Here is a 23,748-nt window from a genome sequence, read left to right as displayed (position 1 = left end):
ATTTGGAGAAAGCCTCTGTAAGTAAACTAGTTCATAATTATTCTGTAGATTTATAATTAGCTTTCTATGACTAGTAATTTGAGGGAAGTATGTGTATGTGATAAACTTAAATGTACTGGTTCAAACACTGGTATGGTTTAAAAAAAAATCATTTAAAAGTGGTTTAGTACAGCTATTCTGATTAGATAGTGTTCTTTGGGCACTACAATCTTACTAAGTGAATTTTTAAGCTTCAGTCCATAGCTATGTTTCTCAGTGACTGATAGTAGTACAGATAATTAAGGGTGAGATCATTTAGACTGTTTAGCTATCAGGGTGAAGTAATCCATAAAATGTTGGAGTTTGTTTCTGTACTGATTGTAAATTTGTAAGGTTGTCTAATGTAAGTATTATATAGGCATAATTAATGTATAAAACATTTCCTGATTGGTGAGACTTAGTGTTATCAGCTCCCAAGTGTGCAAGGGACTTAGCACTGGAGTTTTATAGCTATAAACATTGGCTGAATATAGTGAGTTTATGGAATTTCTGATGTCTAGAGAAGTGTTTCCAGAACATCTGAAAAGGAGCCATTTAATAGTGGTTTAGTAGGAGGCAGGACTTATTTTTGTTGTATTGAAATGCTGGTTTAGTACCAAATCCTACATGTAATCTTTGAAAAGGACAACCCAATCATATCCTGACTGTATTTTTTTTTTTTTAGTTTGTTGTATAGGGAATAGCAATGTCTGCACTAGTATCACTAATTTCATATTGCCTGGCTTAATATGGTAGCAGTCATGTAGGTTATGGAGTACTAATAAGAATTGTTCCATATGTGGAAGGCTGATTTTGCTCATATGGATATAACAGAGTGGGGGGGGGGGATGCTTGAGCTTCTCTTCCACCCTGCTCTTGGTGACTCAGGATTCCATAGTGGCTTCCTGTTGACATATGTCGATTTCTAATCTTTAAAATGGGGATTAAAAGAATATGCCATACGAGTGGTATGAAAGCAAATTGCAATCTAAAATGCACACCACAGTGTCTGGATAAGAAATACATTCAGGTTTTACTTAGGATTTCACAAATACAGCAGTGCGGTGTGTGTTTTTTTACTGTATGTATTAGAAAGTAAATGGAAATGTATGTGACGAGTTGGTCTCATCTCACCACAGAGGGAGCAGAAATAAGTTACTTAGGCTTATTTTGGGCATGACCAGCCTGCCTAAACAAGAAAGGTATGTAGTGGAAGAAAAAATAGGTCATGAGTGGAACGTGTTTAGAAGTTGGAGTGCTGGAAGGAATGACCGTATGTGTGGGGACAGCCTGTTGTTCCCAGGGAGGGCACTGTGCAGTCACTGGGAATTCAGGCTGGGTGGAAAACCAGGCTGAGCTCGGAGCATGCCTAGTGCTGCTGGGCCCTGAAGTCATCTTTAGCATTAATTGATCAGTCCTGGGTTACAGCTATCAACTGCAGTGATCAGGAGTTTTTCGGTAAGCCTTTCCGTTTCAGCTGTTTCTTGCACTGATACACACAGGGCTCCTCTGCTGCAGTGACAAGAAGCTCTGCTTAATCTCAGGGTCACTTTGGGAAGTGGTTCATTTAGTGTTTAGGCATCTGAGCCTATAGCTTATAATATCTGCATCGAGTACCACAGCTTCTGGGAGCATGTTGGCTACCAAATGAGAGAATGTCTTTATATGGAAGAGTTAAGATTAAAATCCCATTTCTTATTGCAAGAACCCGCAGCACAGAGCCCTACTGCTTCTCTACTCTCTCCCCAATGCTTATGGATTGCCACAGTCCTTTGTGCTGCCTTTCTCCTCCTGTTTCATGCAGAAGTCCCAAACGTACAAGCGACGGGTGCTTATGAAGCCCACAAGCGTTCGTCACCTCAGCTACCGGCGTCTGACTGAAGGGCGGTGCTGCCGGCACGCAGCCCTGCCTCCCGCGCTTTCCTTGGGCTTCCCGAGGGCTGTGAGGGGTTACGGGGCGGCCTGGGCTGGAGACAGCTTTCATGTGCAGATGTTCCCGCTGGCACTGGGCTGCACCTAAACTGCTGTCTGGGGAAGAAGCTATGGCAAAAAATATAAAATATATCTATTTTAAAAATTAACCATAGCCCTGGCAGTTGTAAAGGGCAGAGAGGGGCTACTTCCCCTCAGCGCCCCGTCTCCATTTCACACGCGCCCGTCCCCTCCGCCCTCCTTGCAGATGGCGGCCACCACCCCGCGACCCCTCACTAAACATGGCGGCCGCCGCTCCGTCCCGCGGGCGGAGCCGGGAGGTGGAGGGGGAGGAGGCGGAAGTGGAAGTGGCGTCAGTGTGCGGCCCGGCGGCGGGGCAGGAGGCGGCGGCGGCGGCAGCACGGTGCCCCGCCGGCGGCGCGGCGGTTGCCTGGTAACGGCGGGGCCTGAGGAGGAACGGGGGCCTCGGCCCGCAGCGCTGTCCGACCTGCGGGGCTGCGCGGGGAGCTGCGGCCTGGCCTCGTTTGGCCCCGTCCGTGATGCCCGGGCCTGGCCGAGGGAGAAGGCTGTGACCTCCGGGCGGGAGCGGGGTTAAATGGAGGACTGGGGGTGAGGCGTGCTTGGGAACGAGCCGTACGGAGCCGTACGAAATCGGTGCTGAAGCTGTGCTTTGTGAGCAGCTGTCAGCGTGAGTGGTGGGGAGGGTGAAGGGTTTGCCAGCATTACTTCCATCGGTTACGTTGTTGTTTGTTTTAATTACCTGAGAGCTGATCTGTTTTAATTACCCAGTGTGCTGAGAGCACGTCGATTTTCACTGACGCGGGCTCTCTGCGTGTTTCGGTCACTTTGTGCAACTTTCCTCACAGTTACATAATGGCAGAAGCCGCCGTGTCCCCGCTGAAGCACTTCGTGCTGGCCAAAAAGACCATCACTGCCATCTTTGAGCAGCTGCTGGACTACGTCACTGAGGGGGCTGCTTTTGTGGAAGGTCAGTTTTTGACTTGATGTAAGGCCTGATCCGTTGCTTTGAATTGACTTCGTGGTAGTGCAGCATGTGTTATGGTACATATCTGTGTGCTGCTTGTGTGAATGTATGCCTTCAGACATCGCTGTGCTTTTTGCTTGAGGAAAGTGAAATGCTGTACTAGTAGCCATACCTGGGATGGCTGTGCCTAATAATAGCTGGCTGCATCGTGTGGCATTTCTGTGATGGTGGAAGCTGAGCTACCTCATGTGGGTTGGGGCCACTTACAGCCCCGTTTCAGTTCATTGCACAAAGAAAAGCATTGACAGGCTGTGCTACCTGTTAAGCAGGTTGATCTCTCTGATAGGAAAGTGGATCATAAAGATATGATGTAAAAAACCTGTGGTTACAACACCACAGGTTTCAGCAGTGTGGAGATGCACGTTGCCACACAGCTTGGTTGCTCATCACTCCGCTGAGCTCTGTGCTGAGAGGGCAGCCCAGCCTGGCTCTAGTGTCCATGGCAGTCCTTGTTTGGCTTTCTGAAGGAGGCAGTGTCACAAAGGCCAGGCAGTAAGCCCATGGACACAGCCTGGTGTGCTGAAGAGGGCCGTTCATATTCTGAGATCTCTGCATTCTCTTTAAACATAGATTGTTTTTAACTTTAGTAGTGAGTTTGTTGATTCATCTGTAGTGATTTAACATGATTTCCCGAGTGCTCTGTGGAACTCTTAAATGATGGGCTCACATCATGGAGTTATTTTTGCTTTCCTACTGCTGCATAATTAAAATTTAGACATATCTTTGTCATGCAAAGTATTGATAATGTAGGTCTTGTATCCCGGAGTATGCATTCTGTATGTGATAGCTTTTGTTGTTTTTTTTTCTATGTGTAGCAACATACAGAAACCCAGAGCTTGAACGTATAGCAACAGAAGATGAATTAGCAGAAATACAGGCATATAAAAAGAAGTTAGCAGTCATCGGTGAAGTGCTTTCACGGAGACACATGAAAGTGGCATTTTTTGGCAGGTAATGAATGAATTTGATCTCTTTCAGAACTTAACATCCATGTTTGTAACTTACCTGCACCAGAATTAGTTCATTATATGATTATTCTTTGAACATGCTCACTCCTCCCCTAATGGGTGCTAAACATTTCTGTGACACCATCTTGTTCTATTTGTGTAGTTTAATTATGTATGTCTTGCTACATATTTTTATGGGTAGGTTACATAAAATGTTTTTTTTGTGTAGGTCTATTATTTGACTTAGGAAGATGAGAGTTGCCTTCTCCTGAATGTTCTGTTTGTTTAACTTGGTGGCTTTGTTTGTTCAGAGTGTTTGTTGTACTGAACTACTGTTTTTAAGAACTTCTGTTGGTGTGTATTATAAGTGCTGAAAAACAAAAATTGGAGCTGTTCATTTCCACATATAAGCAACTGAAGAAAAATAGGCAGTGTTAGAGGCCCTTGCTGTGCTGGTTGTGCCATTAGTTCCATAGGTCTATGTGGTGCTTATTAGGGAAAATAGTAACAATGCATTACATGGCTTGCAGACAAATCTGAACGCGACGTGAATTTCTGCTGCCCTGGAATCCCTTAACAAGGAAAAATCTGAATTCGCTGTCTTTTTACAGAATGAGTATCAAATACTTTGCATATTTAGTTAGCGTTTTCAAAGTTATAGATTATTTAAATGGTTACGTGTATTTTCTGGTATATGACTTTTTTTAACTGAAAAAATGGTGCTGGTATGAAAAAAGTACATACAGCACTGAGTGTTGTATGTGGTTGCACTCTCACTCTGCTAGCAGTTGCTCCATTATTTAAAGAAAAAAGATGAGAGGAGCTGGGATAAGTAAACTGTATCTGAACCTTGGCATTTCACGAAGTTAAAAGCTGAATGCATTTACTAGCTGTGCTACATGGTGAATGTTGCTTTTGCAAGTTCAGCACAGGAGATAATGAATTAAACCTTAACCTGAACTCTCCCTCTGACGTTCTGAATGAATTTGTTAAGTGTTTTACAGTGAGTCCTGAACTTTCTGCTAGAGGAAGTAGCTCAGTTAACAAATTACAGCCCGTGTTTACTTCACACCATTGTGTAAGAGTTAAGTCTCAAATCTTACTGGGTGAGGTTTACTGCAGAATGGGGCATTGCTGAGAACTTCACGTCCTTGTGGAGGTGCTGAGTTGGTGAGCAGTTGCATTGAGTCAAGAGAACACTGATTTAATTGAGCTACTTTTTCTTTCTGAACTAAGGACAAGACTAAGTTCCATGATTAAAAACAGCATTTGCATTATAAGGATTGCATGCAAGAAATAAATTTGATTATCTTTTTGCACACCGCTTTACATCTTCCTTTGGAGATGTTGATTAAGTTGAGATTATCGTTGATTAAATTGTTTGGAGTTGGCTGTAACAAGAATTCCCAGACAGCAGTACTTGGAGGCATATCTCAGGACGTTGATACAGTGCTCCTTTTACACCACATCTAATGCTTTAGAGGCTATATCAGAAGCCCTGGTTCCTTCCTGACTGGCACAGATCGATGTTTTCTGAGGGCAGTGTGTTAAGTTACAGAGATGGCAATTTCACAGGCATTTTAAGTAGTCGCTGTTGATGCCATCACAGAGGCTACTAAGTCCTCTTCTGCTCCTGTAATGCAACCTTTTCCTCATGTCCTCCAGCATCTCTGGAATTACTCCCTTAGCTTTGCTCATGCAGGAATGTTGAATTGTTACCCGATCAAAACATTCTATCCGAAATATTACACAGGTTTTCCATCAGTTCTTTTCTCTGGGAATTCCAGCACTGGCCCAAGACAGAGGGCAAGCTGCCCCTTCTGAGGGACAGGGTGGTGGTATTTAGCAACTGCTTTGCATTGATCTGAGGCATTGTTTTAGGCTAGATGCTTTTTCTGGTGCAGCAGAATTGGACTGCTTTTTTTGCTTTTTTTTTTTTTTTTTTTTTTTTTAACAGATCCCTTATATAGATATAGATATGCCATGTAAAGGCTGACTTTTCAGTACAGGCTGGGCTTGTTCGGATGGCATGAGTTATGCACATGGAAATTGGCTTTCTTGATTGGACAGGAGATGTTGATATCAAGAAAGGGTGCTGTAATTGCTATTCTGATGAACTTTTCCTGCACTTTCTATTCTTTTTCCTGCACTTTCTATTCTTTTCTGGCAAGCCATGATGAAGTGGTTTGATGCTCTCTCACACCCCAAAATAGCATGGGCCTAACATGATTAAAAGGGAGTGCATTCAATTCATAAGGAAGGTGTGCTTGATGCTGCTTCACTGTGCTCAGAGTGCTCTCATTATTTTTTTCCTCTAGAACAAGCAGTGGAAAAAGTTCGGTCATTAATGCAATGCTGTGGGATAAGGTACTTCCTAGTGGGATTGGCCACACGACCAACTGCTTTCTCAGCGTGGAAGGGACTGATGGAGATAAAGCCTACCTCATGACAGAGGGGTCGGATGAGAAGAAGAGTGTCAAGGTAGAGTTCTGGAATGGAGAAAAAAAAGTCTTTTTTCACAGGAACATTTTCTCAAAGGTTCTGTCTTTAACAGCAGTTTGAAGTCTAATGGAAGTATAAGGATAACTCATTTATCATTTATAAGCTAGTAGGTGAAACTGAAAGTGGCTAAGGTGTATGTCATTGTAGCAGAGTGTATATTGAGTGATCAATTTTTGCAGGACTGTCAGTAAGCTCTCTTACTTGCTAAAGATCAACAGCATCTCTAGTTGGCCTTAGGGCACTTACCTTCCTGTGCTGCTCACGGGGAAGCCTTAAAGCCCTGAGGCAAATTCATGACAGCTCTCAGTCTCACATGGAGCCCTGTGAGGAATACTCAAAACTCCCATGTACTTTTTGAAGCACAACTCATTCTTTAAGTAGTAGCAAGTGTTAAGAAGATGGGAAAAAAATCTTTTTAAAAGAAAGGCACAAATATTCACCAAAAGTCAATATTACGCTTTTGACAGTTTGTGGGGAACTCAGTTAGGCTGCTTTGCAGACTCATTTGTGGCACACACTGCATGTTTGTCTTCTCTCTTCATGTTCCTGATAGACAGTCAATCAGCTTGCTCATGCCCTTCACATGGATAAAGATTTGAAGGCTGGCTGTCTGGTCCATGTCTTCTGGCCCAAGTCCAAGTGTGCGCTGCTGAGGGACGATTTGGTCTTAGTGGACAGGTATGCTTTCTGTTGCAATAAACACCTCCTCAAGTAAATATGCCACTGTAGCATTTAAAAAAGAGACTTGTTGACTTGATTGCTCTGCTGTAGAGTTACTATTGCTGTTTTTTTTTCCCCCTCTTCCTCTCCCAAGAGCGCAGAGCTTGTTCTTTGGTACGTAGTGCTGCCTGTCATTGCTCCGCCGATTCTGGCGTTGTAATGGTTGGAACAAAAAGGTGTCCTGTGAGTGCTGCAGGAGGGACTTGCTTTTGGCTGAGCCTGCTGACCCTTTAAAACAAACAGCAGCATAGAAGTGTGGCCAAGGTCAATGCGACTGTAAATGTTTTGCTCGTTCCTTGTCCTTAAATGCTCCAAACCGATCACGTGAAGGGTGAGCGGCCTGGACTTCGTATCTAGAAGCTTATTTTAAGGGTTGCAGGACGTACATGTCACTCTAGTGAGTGCCTGAAAATCTCCCTGACACTGTTAGTTAATGTGGCTATGTGTTGAGCTGACACTTCCCCTGGTCTGAACCAGAAATAACTGAGGTTTTGCAGACGTGAGCTAATGCTTATTGTATTCCACTTGTTTTTGAACAACTGACAGCTTAATAGTCCTGGCTTCATTTTGATCGTTATGTTATGCAAACTGTGCATAGGCCTATAACTTTAAATAGGCCTTTATTAGTGGAAAAAAGCACAATGAATAACTATTCTTTCTGATTACAATCTAAAACTTGGGATATGGGGAGGAAGAGCATTCTGACTGGAGTGCTGACAGACCTGATGCTTTTCTGGCTGTTATGATCTGCATATTTATTCACTGCATTTTGTAACAAGTTGATGGTCAAATAAGTGACAGATAAGTGCTAAGTGGTAGTGAGCTTTTTCTTTGCCTTAAACTTGAGTTCAGCATTAGACCAAAAGTGCAAGACTTCGTATCTTAACCGTAATGTCCTTAAGTGATCCCAAACTATTTTCATCACTGTAGAAACTCCATTGCTGTATAAATGAATTTGTTTTCTGTTATCAACAGTCCTGGCACAGATGTGACTACAGAGCTGGACAGCTGGATTGACAAATTCTGCTTAGATGCTGATGTGTTTGTCTTGGTTGCCAATTCTGAGTCAACTCTCATGAACACGGTATGGTGTGCAGTGACTTCCCATCAGTTCTTTGTTTAATGTTTAAAATGGAGACATTCAGCAGTGGCTTTTTCTTTCTGTGACTCAAGCCATAGAAGCTCAAGCAGGAAATGTAACTATTTTGTGGTTCAAACTAATACAATAATATAATATAATAATTTAGTTGAAGAAAAAAAAAATACAGTTGGAAATGAAGAATAGCTTCTGATTGTAGAAAGTAAAGTTGGTGTGGTGGATGACAACTAATGAAGGCTTCACAGTTTCAGCCAGGCATCTTAGTGGGGGCAAAAATAAAAAAAAAAAAAAAAGCAGATACTGTCAAGTCATATTTTGTGTTTTCTCTGTTTCCTGACAAATATTGTGATTGTCACACAGCTGGGAGCAAACTTAATGGAAGGCAAGAAAAATTGAAGGAGATTCAGTTTTGTAACAAAGAAGACAGTCAGTAAATGATGTGATAGATGTATAAAAGAGCTGATTTTTTTTTGTTGCAGTGTTTTCTGAAATACCTGTTTTGGAAGCTTTATTAATTGTATTTCTGCCCATTTTAGACAAGTTAGCAGCACTGTTGGCTTGTGTTGTTGGCATCGGTTTTAAGAGAGTTGATGACTTTTGAACTATCAGAAGCTGTGGTTTTCTGCTGGATGTCTGTGGTTTTCAATGCTAATGAATTATTTTTAATATGAATCTTTAAACAACCTCGTTCATAGTTGGATCTCTTAAGAAGATCTTAAGAAGATCTTTAGTGGGAGCTATTGGGAATAGGTGAACGGTTGGACTGGATGATCTCTTAGGTCTTTTCCAACCTTGGTGATTCTATGATTCTATGATTCTAAGAATGCGTGACAGTTTCAGATGCCTGGCAAGTTTTCTGTTTGTGTTTTAATTCTTAGGAAAAACATTTTTTCCATAAAGTGAACGAACGGCTCTCTAAGCCAAATATCTTCATCTTGAACAATAGATGGGATGCCTCTGCATCAGAGCCAGAATATATGGAAGATGTAAGTGAGTTGGTGGCTCTTGCTTGGATTGATGTATACATATATGCAAAGATGGTAATATATTTGTGTGTGCATGCTTTTATGCACGTGGAGGTATATATCTGTATAAATCACTGTGGTAATACACTTATTAGAATGAAAACAACAGCTTTGTCTTACAGGTTAAAGGATAGATTGATAGATGGAAATAATTTGCTGCTTTAATCCAAACTGCTGTGTACGCAGGCAGGCAGTGGAAGGCTTGTTTAGAACCTTTGTCTTCCACAGTAAGCTTGTTTTTAATGTTCTTTGTGTTACCTTTTGATTTTGTGGTACTGCTGCCTGAGGGTTCAGATGATACGTGACAAAGCATGTTGGAGGAGCTGTCAGTGTGCTCTTCAGCTCTTTGAGGGCATCTGGTTTGCAGGAATGCTCAGTACTCTGCATATGGGGAATGGATCAGTTCCCTCCGTACCTGACTGAGATAGGAAATGTGCATAAATAAAGACAGTTCTAGAAGGAAACATGTTTGCTTCCAGGACTGATTAAGTGATTTTAAAGCAGCTGCTGCATCAGTAGGGTTAGAAGGCATCTAGAGTCCAAGGAAGGGTCAGGCATGGTTTGTTTTGTGCTCGGATGTTTTGATTTGATGGCAGCTCAGTTGTTTTTGCCTGTTTCTCATGAGCTTCCACCTTCTCCTCAGGTGCGCAGGCAGCACATGGAGCGCTGTCTGACTTTTCTCGTTGATGAGCTCAAAGTTATTGATCCTGTAGAAGCGAGGAATCGCATCTTTTTTGTTTCAGCAAAAGAAGTTCTGAGTGCCAGGAGACAGAAGGCCCAAGGAATGCCAGAGACTGGTGTGTAGGAAATCTTTTTTTTTTCTTGTTTTCCCTCAAATGCAAAAAAAAAAATCATAAAGCCTGATAAAAGTGATCTGGATATTCGTGCTGTGTTCTCTCCCTTATGGTCTGCTATGTTCAACAGGTGGAGCACTTGCTGAAGGGTTTCAAACAAGATTCCAAGAATTCCAAAATTTTGAGCAGATATTTGAGGTATTTATGATGGGCTTTTTTTAACTGCCCCTTTTACTGATGTGAAGGTAACTCCTGTTTATGTGTGGCTTAATTTTACTGAGTATGACCTTGGTGAACAAGTGGAGGAGTGTCAGCTATTCCAACCATGTGACAGCTGTGCCTTATCTTCTGGCTGTGTTCATCAGTTGCCCCTTAGAGCAGCAGGTAGAACAGTGTTGTTCTGTGAGGGAAGGGGTCAAAGCTGGGTTCTAAGCTCATGGTTTGATATCTTAATACCAGTATAGTATAGATGATAAGAGACTGCTCTTAGAAATGCTTCTGTCACTTAATAACCATTAGCTGCTAAAACGCCTGCTGTACTGTAAGACTTATTTTGTTCTGCACTGATAGCTTTGTAATTCATTATTGCAATCCAGCACTCAAACAGTAAGGTGGTGTTTCACTAATGTAAAAGTAAATATTTACTTGCGTTTTTAAAGTCAGAGTTTAGAAATTATCACTATTATCTACCTCTTAGCTCTGATACTCTGAACTATAATGCTCTTTTTGCATCCTTGGTGCTGTGCTGAAACCATCCTTCAACCTCAGTTCAACTGTAGTCATAGCTGAGTTCACACGTTCTTTGGCAGTAGGTCTGGCTAGATAATCAGTTGATTCCTGTGTGATAGCATCTATTTATCTTGTGGAATTTGATAACTCTAAAGCTGTTATTTGTTATCTTAAATTGGGGTCTTGGATATGCTCTGATTGTTCAGGCTTTATCTGCACTGTTATGGAAGACGTCTGAGATGTTGAAATAATTAGTTCAGAATACAGACAGCACATAAGTCCAAGAGACTTGAAGTTTCTTGCTTGGGTTGCTCCTTGTAACCAAACACGCATTTTTGTTTGTTTTTTTTTTTTTGTCTGTAGGCAGAGCAGGGAACTTTCAACTAGTTGGGAAAAAGTGGAAATTAAGTTTTTAAATCAATTGCTACCATGTATTTTTGCTGTATCCAAAGCACTTCTTTTTCTGCAAAATCCTTCATAGTTACAGTTATGCATTCAACACAGAATATTTAAAAATTGGCAGACATGTGACTTATTAAATTATTTGGTGTTATAAATGCTCAGCACATTGGTAAATCAGATTTGAGAGTCTCGAGCTGGACAGTAAGATGAGAAATTTTTGTCCCAAGGTCACAACCACCACAATGATCCATCCTGAAGTCACAATAAGCCTTGTGCTGGATCCAGTGGACTGGATGCAGTTGTCTTGAGTGAATATTCTACGTAAAACCACAAACCAGTTATGTCACGGGTTGTAGGTTGGCAGAGTTGCTTCACCAAACAGAAGTGATGTATGGAGGAATGGAAAAGGCATGCAGGGCAGAATAGTAGTTCTGGCTGTAATTTGGAATGAACAACATAGCCTGAGTTAGTACCCTGCAGCAGGGTCCTTCCCTAACACCAAGACTGTCTGGCCATGCTGGAAGGCAGTAGACTTTCAATGGGTTTGGTTGTGTTATTGGAACATTGAAAGCTTTTATCTTTGTTTCAGTAGTTGGTTATTTACAGAATAACAGCAAAAATGCTCCTGTCGTCCTCTTATCTTTTCCAGTCCTATAATTAACCTTTGTGTTTTTCCTAGTGCTCTAACTTGGATTGTCTGGTTGTGTTGTGAGTGACTGTCGTCCTTTTACCTACCACATACTAATGCTGGGAAGACTCTTTCCTCTGTGTCTAGTCTAGCTCTAACAATGTGCTGATATTTCTGAAACTCTGGCCTTTCATTGCTGATTTCTAGATCTGCTTCATCGAGGAACAGGGAATATATTTCATTCATTTTGTTTCTTTTGTTTTGCTTGGTTATTTGTAGATAGCTGCAGTTTGTTTTACAGTGCTGAGGTCATAGACAAGATTTTCAAAAGCAACTTAAATGCTGTTTGTGCTACCCACAGACTAATTGGAAAAAACCAAAGCTACACAAAACATCACCACCACAAAACAGATCTGATCTAAGGAAACGAGCTGCTTGCTTTCTTCCCCCTGAGTACAGAAGATGCTGCTGCTGGGTGGTCTCAGTGCAGACTGAGCTCCAGCTCTTACTGGCCACGTGCCTCATGATACACGCTTACCTAAAGTCTTAATTCGTGACCAATCACAACTGATTTGCTTTTGCCCATATTTAACATTTATACATCTTTCAGTTTATTTTCTGTAGCACTGAATTGCCGTACAGTATTCAAGATTCAGATTGATAAGAAATTTTTAGAGTGCTCTGTACTAATAGATTTAACACTTCAGCAGTATGTTAAGGACTGCTGGAAAACTTTTGTTTCTAATTCCTAATTATATAGTTTGTGCCTGGACTGTCAGTATTGACTTAAGCTTGTAACACTTTACTGACACAGAGCTGCTGCTTGAAGCTGTGAATATTAATTGCAACAAAAAGAACTCATGTGAGGCAGTATTGCCAGGGGTCACGTTAGACATTCAGTGTTCCCAATAGGCAGCTGGGAGAGTTTTCTTAAGAGCTGGATTGATTTAACACAGACACAGAGTTTGGTTTTTGTTTCCATTCCTCATTTGTTTTAGACAAAAAAACCTCTGCACATTACTGTCACTGAACGTGAAGGTATGAAGGTAGAGACCTGCTGCTGTAGATTCATTTGAGATTCCTTTTCTGTTATCTTTTGATTTCTGTATGTTTTCTCTTTTTGTTTCCCATGGGTTTAAGTTCATGCTAATAGCAGCAAGTGCTTTCTGACAGTGAAATTCCAGAAGGTGTTGGTATGGAATTGCAGTAATGTGTTGTGGCTTGGGCTCCTCGCAGGAGTGTATCTCGCAGTCAGCCGTGAAAACCAAGTTTGAACAGCACACTATCAGAGCTAAACAGATAATAGATACTGTGAAAAACATTATGGACGCCATAAACATAGCTGCAGCAGAAAAAAGGTAGGTGTGTTGGAGGGCTGGTTGGTTTTGGTTTCTCCAGGTCTTAGATGACCTGGAGCCGTTTCCATGCTGGTGGTTTCTTGGATCATTTTGGATTCTGAAGTGCACTTTTTTTTTTTCTATTGGTGAGAAATGGAGAATTTCTCTGGTGTGCCAGCCTGACCGTTCTCTTGCACTGCTCAGTCTTGCCCTTGCTCTGTGACTCCTGATCTTGGTTTACTTTGTTTTCCTTCTTACTGATTTATGGTCACAAAGATAATCAGTGGGTTTTCCAATCATTTTTTAAAACTTTAAAGTTTTTTTCTCATTGTATCCAGTGCTTTATCTGTAGATGTTTGTGTGTTGTAACATTGAGTAACTACATGGGAAGCTGTAGTGCTCTGATTTGCAAGCGCTTAAGAGTGCCCAGAGGGCTGGGAAGAGCCCATGTGAGCTCTTTGGACTGTGTCACTGGCTCTTTTCAGGTTGTATCCTTCAGTGTCTTTACTCTCTCTTTGCTCATCCTTAGTGCATCCTTAGTGCATGTGGTAATAACTCATCTTTTCTCTCTCATAGTTCCATGTTCTTGGAGATTGGGATACGAATGTTTTTTCTTCACTTTTGCTGCTGCCTCTTCTTTCTCGTACATTCCTTTCCATCCACCTCCTTTCTGTGGCTGTTAATAAAGTGTCTTTATGTCCCAACAGACTCTGCTATTCCTGTCAGACATTCATCTTCCCAAACATATCAGCGTTGCCAAGCTGCCTGTTTACATATTAATCTGTCTCACTTTGTCAGATGCTGTGAAAACCTTCTGTGAAACTGTTGGAAAATATTTTGATACCTCCTCCTTTCTGTCAGTTGACCAACCCAAACCTGTACAGTGACCCCTCTTAGTCTGAATTGTCTTTGAATGTAACTGCTGATCCTTCAAGACACAACTGCTCTAGATTTTCAGTGTGTTTTACTTAAACAATAGGTCTGCCACCTTTGAAGAGAGTTTGTTGTGACAAGGTTAGTTTCTGCTGCCTCCTGTTCTGCAGGGTCATTGGGCTCATGTCATTGGTAAGGAACAGTTGTATGGTGCCGGTGAGCAGCAGCAGGACAGTTTGGGCTTATCTTTTCTTTCTCTCATAATCAGGAAAGGCTAAGTATTGAAGGCCTCTCATTTCTGCTCCCTCTTTATTCAGTTCCAACTCCAAATGCTACTTTTTAAGATATATCAAAGCCCAGTCATTAGAGTTCTATTCAATCAATGCAGCCTTTAAGCGCACTTGTAAATTTTGTATCTACGTTGCAGTCACTCAGAAGCAGTCAGTGTTTCTGCTTTGTTCCACTACTGTAACCTTGGAACTTTTTTGGCTGCTCAGGAAGCCGTGAGCTCGGTGGTTCATGCCTAATGGTACATGCTTCATTTCTGGGAGAATACCTGCTGGTAATTTCCTTTCTGCTCTGTTAGAGTGCTCTCAATGGAAGAGCGAGAAGACCAGAAGGACAGACTGGACTTCGTTCGAAATCAGCTGAACATTTTGACAGAAGATACTAAGGAAAAAATCAAACGTGTTACTGAGGAAGTGGAAAATAAAGTAAGTAGTGCAGGGAGGGAGGAGTGTGTGCATGACACAGCATGGCAGATAAATAAGTGAATCTGTCAGCACGTGGATGTTGAGCAGTAGATGAACTTCTTACGAGTGACTTCACTTCAGCATTAGAGCTGTGGCTGACCACAGGCACTCCGAGCTTCGTAGAAGTTTGATCTGAAATTCTGCAAAGATGGACAGAGCAAATCTTCAGCTTGAGTAGATGTGAATTTTGAAGTGTTTGGAATAGGCACTTTTCAAAGTGGTAGCATAATTTGGGGCGGGTTTTTGCTCTCCTAAATTTGGAGACAACATTTATGTTCAAAGAGCGTATAAATGAATACAGACTATCAGATTATATTAGTCCAGGATGCTTGGCTGGGGTGAAGCCTGAAGTATTTGATAAGACATTGTTTTAATTCACATTAGCAGTGCTAATTGATGTGTAAGAGATCGCTAGGCTGTAATCCACTTCTGTGTGTGTCCTGAGCATACAAGAGAAAAAACAGAGCATCTCCAGTGTGTGTTGGGAAAAAATTGCATTATCCATGGCCTCTGGCATCCAGATCAGCTCATCTGAAACTGTCTGTGGTTGTAAGGAGAAGCCTGCAGGTTTTACCTCTGGACTGATGGAGTTTTTCTGATTAGCTGCAGAAGCTGATTGGAGGGAGTATATTATGACCTTGAAGTGTCCTGACCATAGCAGGTCACAGCAGTGTCAAAAATCTCTCAGGTTCAAATGCTTCTGAACAGCAGTCCCTTTCAGTCATGACAGAGGTACATACCCCACCCCAAGCTTGTGAAGTACATTTGAAGTACATCTATATTCCATTTCAAAGAATAGAAAAGAAATAAAAAGACACGCTGGCAGTCCTTGCTGAGTGTCAGGTAATTGAATTACTTGTTGTAACTGAGTTGTTTCAGAAGCCTGCTTCCAGTCTGTCTGGAAAAGATAGGAGAGGATTGCATTTTGTCTTTCAGGTCTCCTCTGCCATGACTGATGAGATTTGCCGACTTTCGGTTCTAGTTGATGAATTTTATTCAGACTTTCACCCTTCTCCTCAAGTACTGAAGCTCTATAAGACAGTAAGTTTCCTTTGTCTTTCCTTTGACTTCTATGTTTTCATGATTTGCTTATCATTTTACATGGTGCTTTGTTTAAGCTTTACAGAACTTTATGATACAGGTGTCTCTCTGCCCTGTCCTGGCTCTGCAAAATGCCCAGAGCAGACTCCACACTGTTGGTGGGACTGGTCTTATCTCTCTGGAGACCAGTGAAGTCGCCTACTGTATTGTGACTGACTGCTTTGTAGGGCAGCACCGTACTGGTGTGCTCTTCAGTGTCACATTTCTATTGAAATGCATGCTTTTTCCATGTGCCTTTAGTGATAACAAACCTAGAGAAATCCTCCCTGCGTCACATTAATTAGATTTTTCCGTCACAATTTAAAGGCATCTTATTTTCATGGTAACCTGCTTTTCTTCCCACTGCAAATAATAACGCCTAGTGTTTAGCATACCTCTGAACAACGTAACGTAAATGACGAGCTGAATAGAAGTTGATGAGCATATTTTCTTTATAAACCTTCAGGAACTCAACAAACACATAGAAGATGGTTTGGGAAAGAACCTGGCTGATCGCTGCTCCAGTGAAGTCAATGAGTCGATGCACCAGTCGCAGCAGGAGATCATTGGTAATGTGGGCAAAGCAGGGTGTTGGCTTTCTTGTTTAGAGAAGGCAACCTGGGAAGATGTGCTTCCACAATAATTTTCCTTCTGAACGTGATTTAATGTTTGCACCACACAGCAGTAAGGGTAAACCATCCTGGCTCAGGACTGTCTCTGGTAATAGCCTGTAACAGCTGTCTGGGGAGAGGAAGGATGAACCAGGGTCAGTAGAGTGATCCATGCCCTGCCAAGGGACTTCTGAACCAAAATACAGTATCTGCATTAATGGCTTAAGCAAGCAGTAATGGACTTCCCTCTGGGAACTTGCCTAATCCTTTTGTAACCCCATTTTAGCCATGAAATGCAGTAATTGTCACATGATGTTTCTACAGTGTAGTCTCCGTGTTGCTCTGAATTTACAGGATAGTTTCCCAAAGCAGTTGTGGTAGGATCCTGATTTAGCACTCTGGGTGTTGTTTTTTTTGAGACGTTGGGGGTTTTTTCGGTAGCAGTGTTTCCTATGTAATGTTAATGCTTATCCATTTCTTCTGCTCTGGTCTGATTCTGGTAATAAAAGATTTAGAGCACGATGATTGAATTACATGAAGCCTTGTTATCTTACTCAGTAATGTTGCCTTATCTGTATGGCACCACCAAATGGCTGGATAAACAAACTTACTTGCCACCATCTTTTACCATTGCTGGAGGACTTGAAGTTAACGTCTCCTTTTCTGACAGTGGTGCTTTATCTACAAGTTGCTTTTGTGTGGCTGTTTTATCTGAGCAGTGAACGGGCTGCTGTGTTAGGATCCAGACTGCTAAAATGCTCGAGGATTTCTTTGTCTAGGTTTTTGTTTGTTTGTTTAAAAAGTCACTTTGGATACTTGTAGTTCTCAAAGCTGGTCAGCGCTGCAAGGATTCTACTTGGGAACATGCTGTCAGCCTCATCCTCTCTGTCGGTTCTGTTTCTAGAAAACCTGAAACCATTGTTGCCTTCTGGTGCTCAGAACCAGCTTCACTTGCTGATTCCATGCAGGAAGTTTGACCTCAGCTATGATCTGAACTGTCACAGTCTGTGTGCGGATTTCCAGGAGGATATCATGTTCCACTTTTCCTTGGGATGGACTTCACTCGTAAACCGGTTCTTGGGTCCTAAACATGCTCAGAGGGTGCTTCTGGGACTGGCAGATCCCAATTTACAAGTGAGTGCTTCAGAGATGAGGCTGACCTTTTAAGTGCCTTGTGTTACCTTAATGAGGCTATATTGATTATTTTTTTACTACATGTTTTTTTTAAATCCTGTTTGCTTCTCCTGTTTCCCTGCTTCCTGCTGCGTTCCCTTAGTCCTTTTGTGTGAAACATTTTTGACAAGGCTTGTTTTATTGAGTTATATTCAGGGTTAAAAGGGAACCAAAAATCTTTCCCATACTTTCTGCAGATGTTGCCTAAGTTCTGTCTTCCTTTGGATTGAACGCTCTGGGGAACTTCTTAATTTGTCACATTTGCATCCTTGAGCAGAGCCCTCGTTCTAACCTAGCCCCTGTATGACAGGGAACTGTCAGAACCTCCACTGTTTACCAGGATCATTGTTCAGACTTCTGTGCTGAAGAGCTCCCTTTAAATGAACGGAACCCTGAATATATGAAAATAAAACCGATCCCTGTGTAGTTCCACAGTGCTTTTGACTCAGGCTGCTGTATTCCACTCTTCTAGATCCCTCGTCCCTTAGCTACCACCCCATCTGCTGCCAGCCTTCCTGCTGCAACTCCAGAGAACACATCACCTGATGATTTCATGGTTCCTTTGGTAATGAGTTTAGCTTCACTGACATCACGGACCTCTATGAGCATCATCGTTGTTGGCGGAGTGGCAAGTAGTATTAGCAGCACTCACTGATGGCAGAGATGGGCTGTTCTCTCCTTTCTGGGGTTCCATACCATGCAGCATGAAGCATGTAGTAACTTACTAGCGTGGCTGGGCTGGATGAGCACTTGTGGTGGACTGGATGCCAGATTGTAGGGGAAAATTGCTGTGATGACTCTGAGTGTAGCTGGGCATGTTCTGACTGTGTTCAGTTTCTGAACTGTGGGGTGATTTGATTGTGCCTTCTGTACTGTTGAACTGGTGGGAGCCAGTTTGCTTTTTCCTTCCTCCTTCTGTAACCTGGATGTTCTCCAAGCCACGGGGGCAGCAGCTGATTTGGGTAGAGCTGTACTGCTCGACAGTCATATATTTGCTAACAATCTAATCTAGTAAAAGGGCCCTGAAGACAAAAACAGAAAAAGAAAAAAAAAAAAAAAAGGTGAAAATAAATTCCTTCTTTATAGTCTAGTTGCATTCTGTAGCAACAATATTTAAACTAATTATTTAAACTAATTTTATTAGTTCTTATTTAAACTAACGAGTCTTCCTTTTCAGATTTGGAAAACAGTTGGCTGGAAACTCATCTCTCTCTCCTTAAGTATGTATGGCTTATTATATCTCTATGAGAGACTAACTTGGACCACTAAAGCAAAAGAGAGAGCCTTCAAGCAGCAGTTCGTCAACTACGCGACCGAAAAGCTGCAGATGATCGTCAGCCTTACGAGTGCAAACTGCAGCCACCAGGTGCAGCAGTAAGTGTTACACAGGATAAGAAACCTTTGTCCGTGTGGTGCTGGGTTGTCCTGGCAGTGGGCTCGGCTGTAGGTGGTGTGGGAAGGCAGCAGGAAATTCTTGCAGCCCCTCAGCCTTGATTGTAAGGGACATTTGTGATATTGTTACAGGGAGAAGGTGTTACTGTAGCAATGATAGGTGTTGCTAGGTTATGGGCGTGAAGTTGGCACCTAGAGAGGGTAAGACGTGCTCCTCTGCATGGGTATTTACATGTGAGAGCCTGTAGTTGTGGACTCGAGACTCTTTAACACGTTACTGTGTGGTTGGACATGGGAGTAGGCTCGGTTCTAATGGACACTGATTTTGGGCTTGGCTGCTGCAGTGGTTCCTGCCAGCATCCCCATCTCAGGCTTAACACCTGTAGGTACTCGATCAAAAGTTGACACGTGTGATGTTAGAACAGACTGTGGTACCTTTTTACGATCAATGTTGCCTTTTAAATTTGAAAATTAGGTGATTTTCCTGATTTGTGCAGATTCCTCTGTAATCCCCTGGCAGCTGGAGGCTTTGATTGCAGCGTTTTGCTGTGCACTGCAGCACTGTGTGATTTATCCTGCATTATTTTTGTGGCAGACTTCTGCAAGCTCCAATTACAAACTTGTTTTTCCTTCAGGGAAATGGCCACTACCTTTGCTCGGCTCTGTCAGCAGGTGGATGTTACCCAGAAAAACCTGGAAAAAGAAATTGCCCGTCTTTCCAAAGAAATAGATCAGCTGGAGAACATACAGAGCCACTCCAAGCAACTAAGGTGAGTCTGCGTGTGACTGCCAGGACCAGTTCCTGGCACTGCTGACCTCTGAGTGGATGCCTGCTGTTACCTTCAACCTACAAGTGAGGTATACACAGGTGTAGACACCGATACCTCTTTCCTTTACTCAGAACCAAACAGCTCTTTGGTTAAGAGTTAAATACATGCAGACTTCTTCCAAGGAGAATGAGAAAAGCTCCTGAACTGCTCTCTCTTAGACAGTTTTTACCTTACTCTATTGTATAGGAGAGGTGGCTTTAAGTGTTTGTCTCCCACAGGTAAACCGGGGGGGTGGCACCTTCCCAGAGAACAGGAGAGCATTAGAGCAGCTGTCAGGTTGTCCTTCAGTTCAGTAGGCCTTTGTGGAACAGAAACTTGCAGCAATGGGTGGCTTAGGGACTCAGGAGTAGGCCCAGGCTCCAACCAGAGCAAATGTTCTGGTTTTCTCAGTGCTGTGGGTTTCAGGAATAGAAACCAAACAGAATTATTGCTCTTGCCCTCTTTGTGATTGATCTGCATTGAAGTGAATACTTTGCTTTTGTTTGTTTTACAGAAATAAAGCCATTCACCTTGAGAATGAACTAGATCGCTTTACAAAGCATTTTCTTCAAAAGAGTAAATAAAGCATCATCGTTACCCTTCCCAGTGATCCTTTGTAGGACAAAGTAGAAATTTTACAGATGACACTTCTCCGTGGAGTCACACGAAATGATTTATATTTTTAATCTTATTTTGATTACACTTAATTATTGTAAAGCTTAATTTGGACTCTGACGGTGAACCAAACTGAAGAGCTGTGGGATGCTTATAACTGCTATGTTTGTTCTGAAGATTTGGGGTTAAAAATCTTTAACACTAAATTTCTTTGGGCACTTGAGAATAAAAACCCAAATCTCTTCTGATTTTTGTTAGTGCTTAGTTGGGGCAGGTCTGGCTTCCTGGCATCCAGGAGTTTATGCAGGGAGAGTGCTTATCACTGCTGTCTCTCTCCTGTTCTCAGCTGACTAGGAATAGCCAGGGAAGAAGAATGCTGCTTTTTCATTTGTGCTTGTTTTGGTTTTTTAAGGAAGGGAAGTATGAACTCCAGCGTGGTGGACAGGAGTCCTGACCATTTTTGAAGCAAGAGGAATTGGGTTGGGAAGATTTTCCAGTTCTTGGATAAAGAAACAAAAGGTGGTAACTGTAGAGCAGTCACTCTTAGAATGCAGTAGGCTGTAGTTTCCCCGCTGGCTCCTGCATCTCCAGCCAAGATGGCGTTAAGTAAAAACAAATAGTTGGTAAAATGGATGCTCATCTCTGAGAGCACAGCTGGAACTCACCTCCAGGTGAAGTGCAGCAAAGAAGCAGCTGAGTCGGCGGCTTTGACCCCATTTTTGCATGTTGGAGGGAAAGATTTGGGTGTCAGGCTTCTGGCAGAGCTCATCTCCTGCATGCAGAGGTGGAGGCTGTCTGATGGCATTTCCTCATCCTGACCTGCTCCTCGGTTCTGCTGTAGCACTGATCTCTGCCCTGAGCTGTGTGACAGGTACGTGGGAGTACTTCCACCTCTGCTCACTTCTAGCAGTGCAAAGCCTCTTAACGTGGCTGCTGACACCTGCAATCACTGAGCACCTTTGTTTTTCTAACCAGACTTTTTAAGAATAACTTATTTTAGAAGAGAAAGCCTTTTCAGAATATTTATATATTTTTATGGATGTATTAACAAGACTAATGAAATACTCAAATTCAAAACCTAAGAGTTAAGGATTTGCTATATTCCGGTAAATAAGGGCTATCCTAAAAGGAGGTAGATTTAAAAGCTACCAGTAATGGAATGTTGTTAATAACTTGAAGCTGAGAGCACTGTTTTCACCACAGTGTACGTGGTGGTGGGTTCTGATGTGCAGCAGCACAGCTCTGAACTGGCGTTAGCAGTGTGTGAGGTGTCTCAGGTTGACTAAGGAGAACTGTGAAAATGAGCGACAGCCCAGCCTTTGTGTGAGGTCACAGGTGTGTGTGGGTGCTCGTCTGAAGCGTTGTTGCAGAGATTGTACCCAGATGAGAACTTTACATGCATGTGTTCTACAGTTATTTATTAAAAAATTGACTCTCTTTTTTCTCCTGTAGTAACGTTATTTCACAACTGTCTCGGTAGGGAAAAGCCACCCCCTTGCTTCCACTGGAGGACAAAACCCACAACCACTGAGGTTGAATTTGCATTTCACCAAGCAGTATTGATTGCTTAGTTCAGTTGTAGAGAAAAGAATCAGTGAATTGGTACTACAGCCTTAAAAAAAAAAAGTGGCAGATGGCACTGTGCAACAGGAGTTCTGCTGGTAAGAATGAAGGAATGTTGTAAAAAAAATAGTTTTGGTCCAGGTTGGTCCCTAACAAACTTCCTGCTCTCTTCAGTGCAGCCTGACCAGGTCCTGGTGAGTTCATTTAGCCTCCAAAAAGCTATTTTGGGTAGGAAGAAAGAATAACGATTCTGCTGTTTAACAGCAGAAGCAGCAACATCCAGAGTGCCTCCTGCTGCTCTGCCTCCATGGAGCTCAGGGAAAGAGCCTCCAGCTGCAGGGCAGGGGTCTATGAAGTGGAGTCGGAAAGGAGCATCCACACAGGGCACCGTCTGGTTAAAAGCACTTGTTTATTGGTTACAATATCAACTCATGGCAACATCTTTCACTGAGCCACTGTACAAATACAAAGAAAAGATCCATTGTGAGGGGAAAAAAAAAAAGCTATAAACAGAGTTCATAGCAAGTGATCTTTTTTCACAGGGAAGTCTTTTTACAACAGCACTGTTAAAGAACAAATGGCACAAGTCCCTGGTTTTTTCAATAGCTTAAATAAAAGCTTTAAGACTGTTTCTGTATACATACACGATCCAAAGGCAGTGCAGAATCACTTCATAATTGGTAACATGACTGCAGTTATCCAAAGTAGTCAGCAACAAGTGACAGAAGGAACCGAGCTGATGAGAAATGCCAGAAACTGAAGGCAAATTAAAACCGAGATGGTTAGAAGCAGTTTTGTTTTGGACTCCTTTGGATGTAATATGTACTACAAGTGTTCAGATGCTTTTATTTTTTTCTTCTTTAAAAAAAAAAAAAAAAGAAAGAAAAGAAAAAAAAGAAAAAACACAAATAGAGCACCATTGTGTAAGTAAAACAAAGGCTTGAAATATCTAAGACTATTCCACCGAAGTCCATATTAGTTAAAACCTAAACATACTGTGTGGTATAAGAATGTCAGGCACATGTAATCTGTTATCAGTTATATCAATTAGTAACACTGTTCACACATTTACCATAACAACACTGCATTAACATTCTGCATGTATTTTACATAACCAGCAATTGGATAAAAAGGCTTGTGGTGCCTCTGAAGTGTAGGAAGTAGTTTACCAGCATGCATGCCAGATTACTGTATACAAAGTGCACCATCAACCCATGCTTAATTACTTTTACAGGAAATGCTATCTCAAAAATCAGTCATTCTGCTACACAACCATTTATACCAACTATTTGAATTAGCCAATACTTATTCTCACCAACATCTTAAAGCACAGCACTAAACCTAGTGGAGGTGACTGTCCTCAAAGAGGAAAGACTAAGCACGCTTGGAATGTTTTCACAATGGTTTCATTCTACCTTAAAGTAACGCCAACTTCATTGTGGGACACAAACTGAAGAGTTAACTATTTCCAACCCATGCACAACAGTAAGCACGCCAGGACCAGCTGTTACATCCATTCAGCTTTGGACAGTCCAGGTCAGGCCCTCTCACAGACTGGGGGCAGCCCATCAATCCACATTCCGCTTCAGTACGCAGATCGGTGTCAACGCTCAAACCTATCAGTTCTGCCAGACACTGCCAGGCAGCTGCAGCTTTGCAAGGCAGATGGTGCTGATGGTTGGAAGAAAAAAGGTCTGGAGAC

At 42.2% G+C, this 23,748-nt stretch overlaps 1 protein-coding gene across 1 annotated transcript; it reads left to right on the top strand.

Annotated features, from left to right (window-relative positions):
- Positions 1-2,823: 2,823 nt before the first annotated feature.
- Positions 2,824-20,452, top strand: MFN1 (mitofusin 1; the record flags this gene model as incomplete). Its single annotated transcript, XM_079539848.1, has 17 exons — positions 2,824-2,938; positions 3,811-3,946; positions 6,261-6,423; positions 6,998-7,122; positions 8,140-8,248; positions 9,142-9,249; positions 9,932-10,085; positions 10,213-10,280; positions 13,078-13,199; positions 14,638-14,764; positions 15,740-15,844; positions 16,350-16,452; positions 17,399-17,628; positions 18,140-18,295; positions 18,845-19,041; positions 19,695-19,829; positions 20,383-20,452. 17 exons carry the CDS (start codon positions 2,824-2,826, stop codon positions 20,450-20,452), a joined length of 2,223 nt encoding a protein of 740 aa, XP_079395974.1.
- Positions 20,453-23,748: the final 3,296 nt, after the last annotated feature.

The sequence above is a fragment of the Tetrao urogallus genome (assembly GCF_951394365.1).
Source record: "Tetrao urogallus genome assembly, chromosome: 9".
NCBI classification, from domain to species: Eukaryota; Metazoa; Chordata; class Aves; order Galliformes; family Phasianidae; genus Tetrao; species Tetrao urogallus.
The sequence above is the reverse complement of the archived record's forward strand: the minus strand, read 5'-3'. Positions and strand labels throughout refer to the sequence as shown.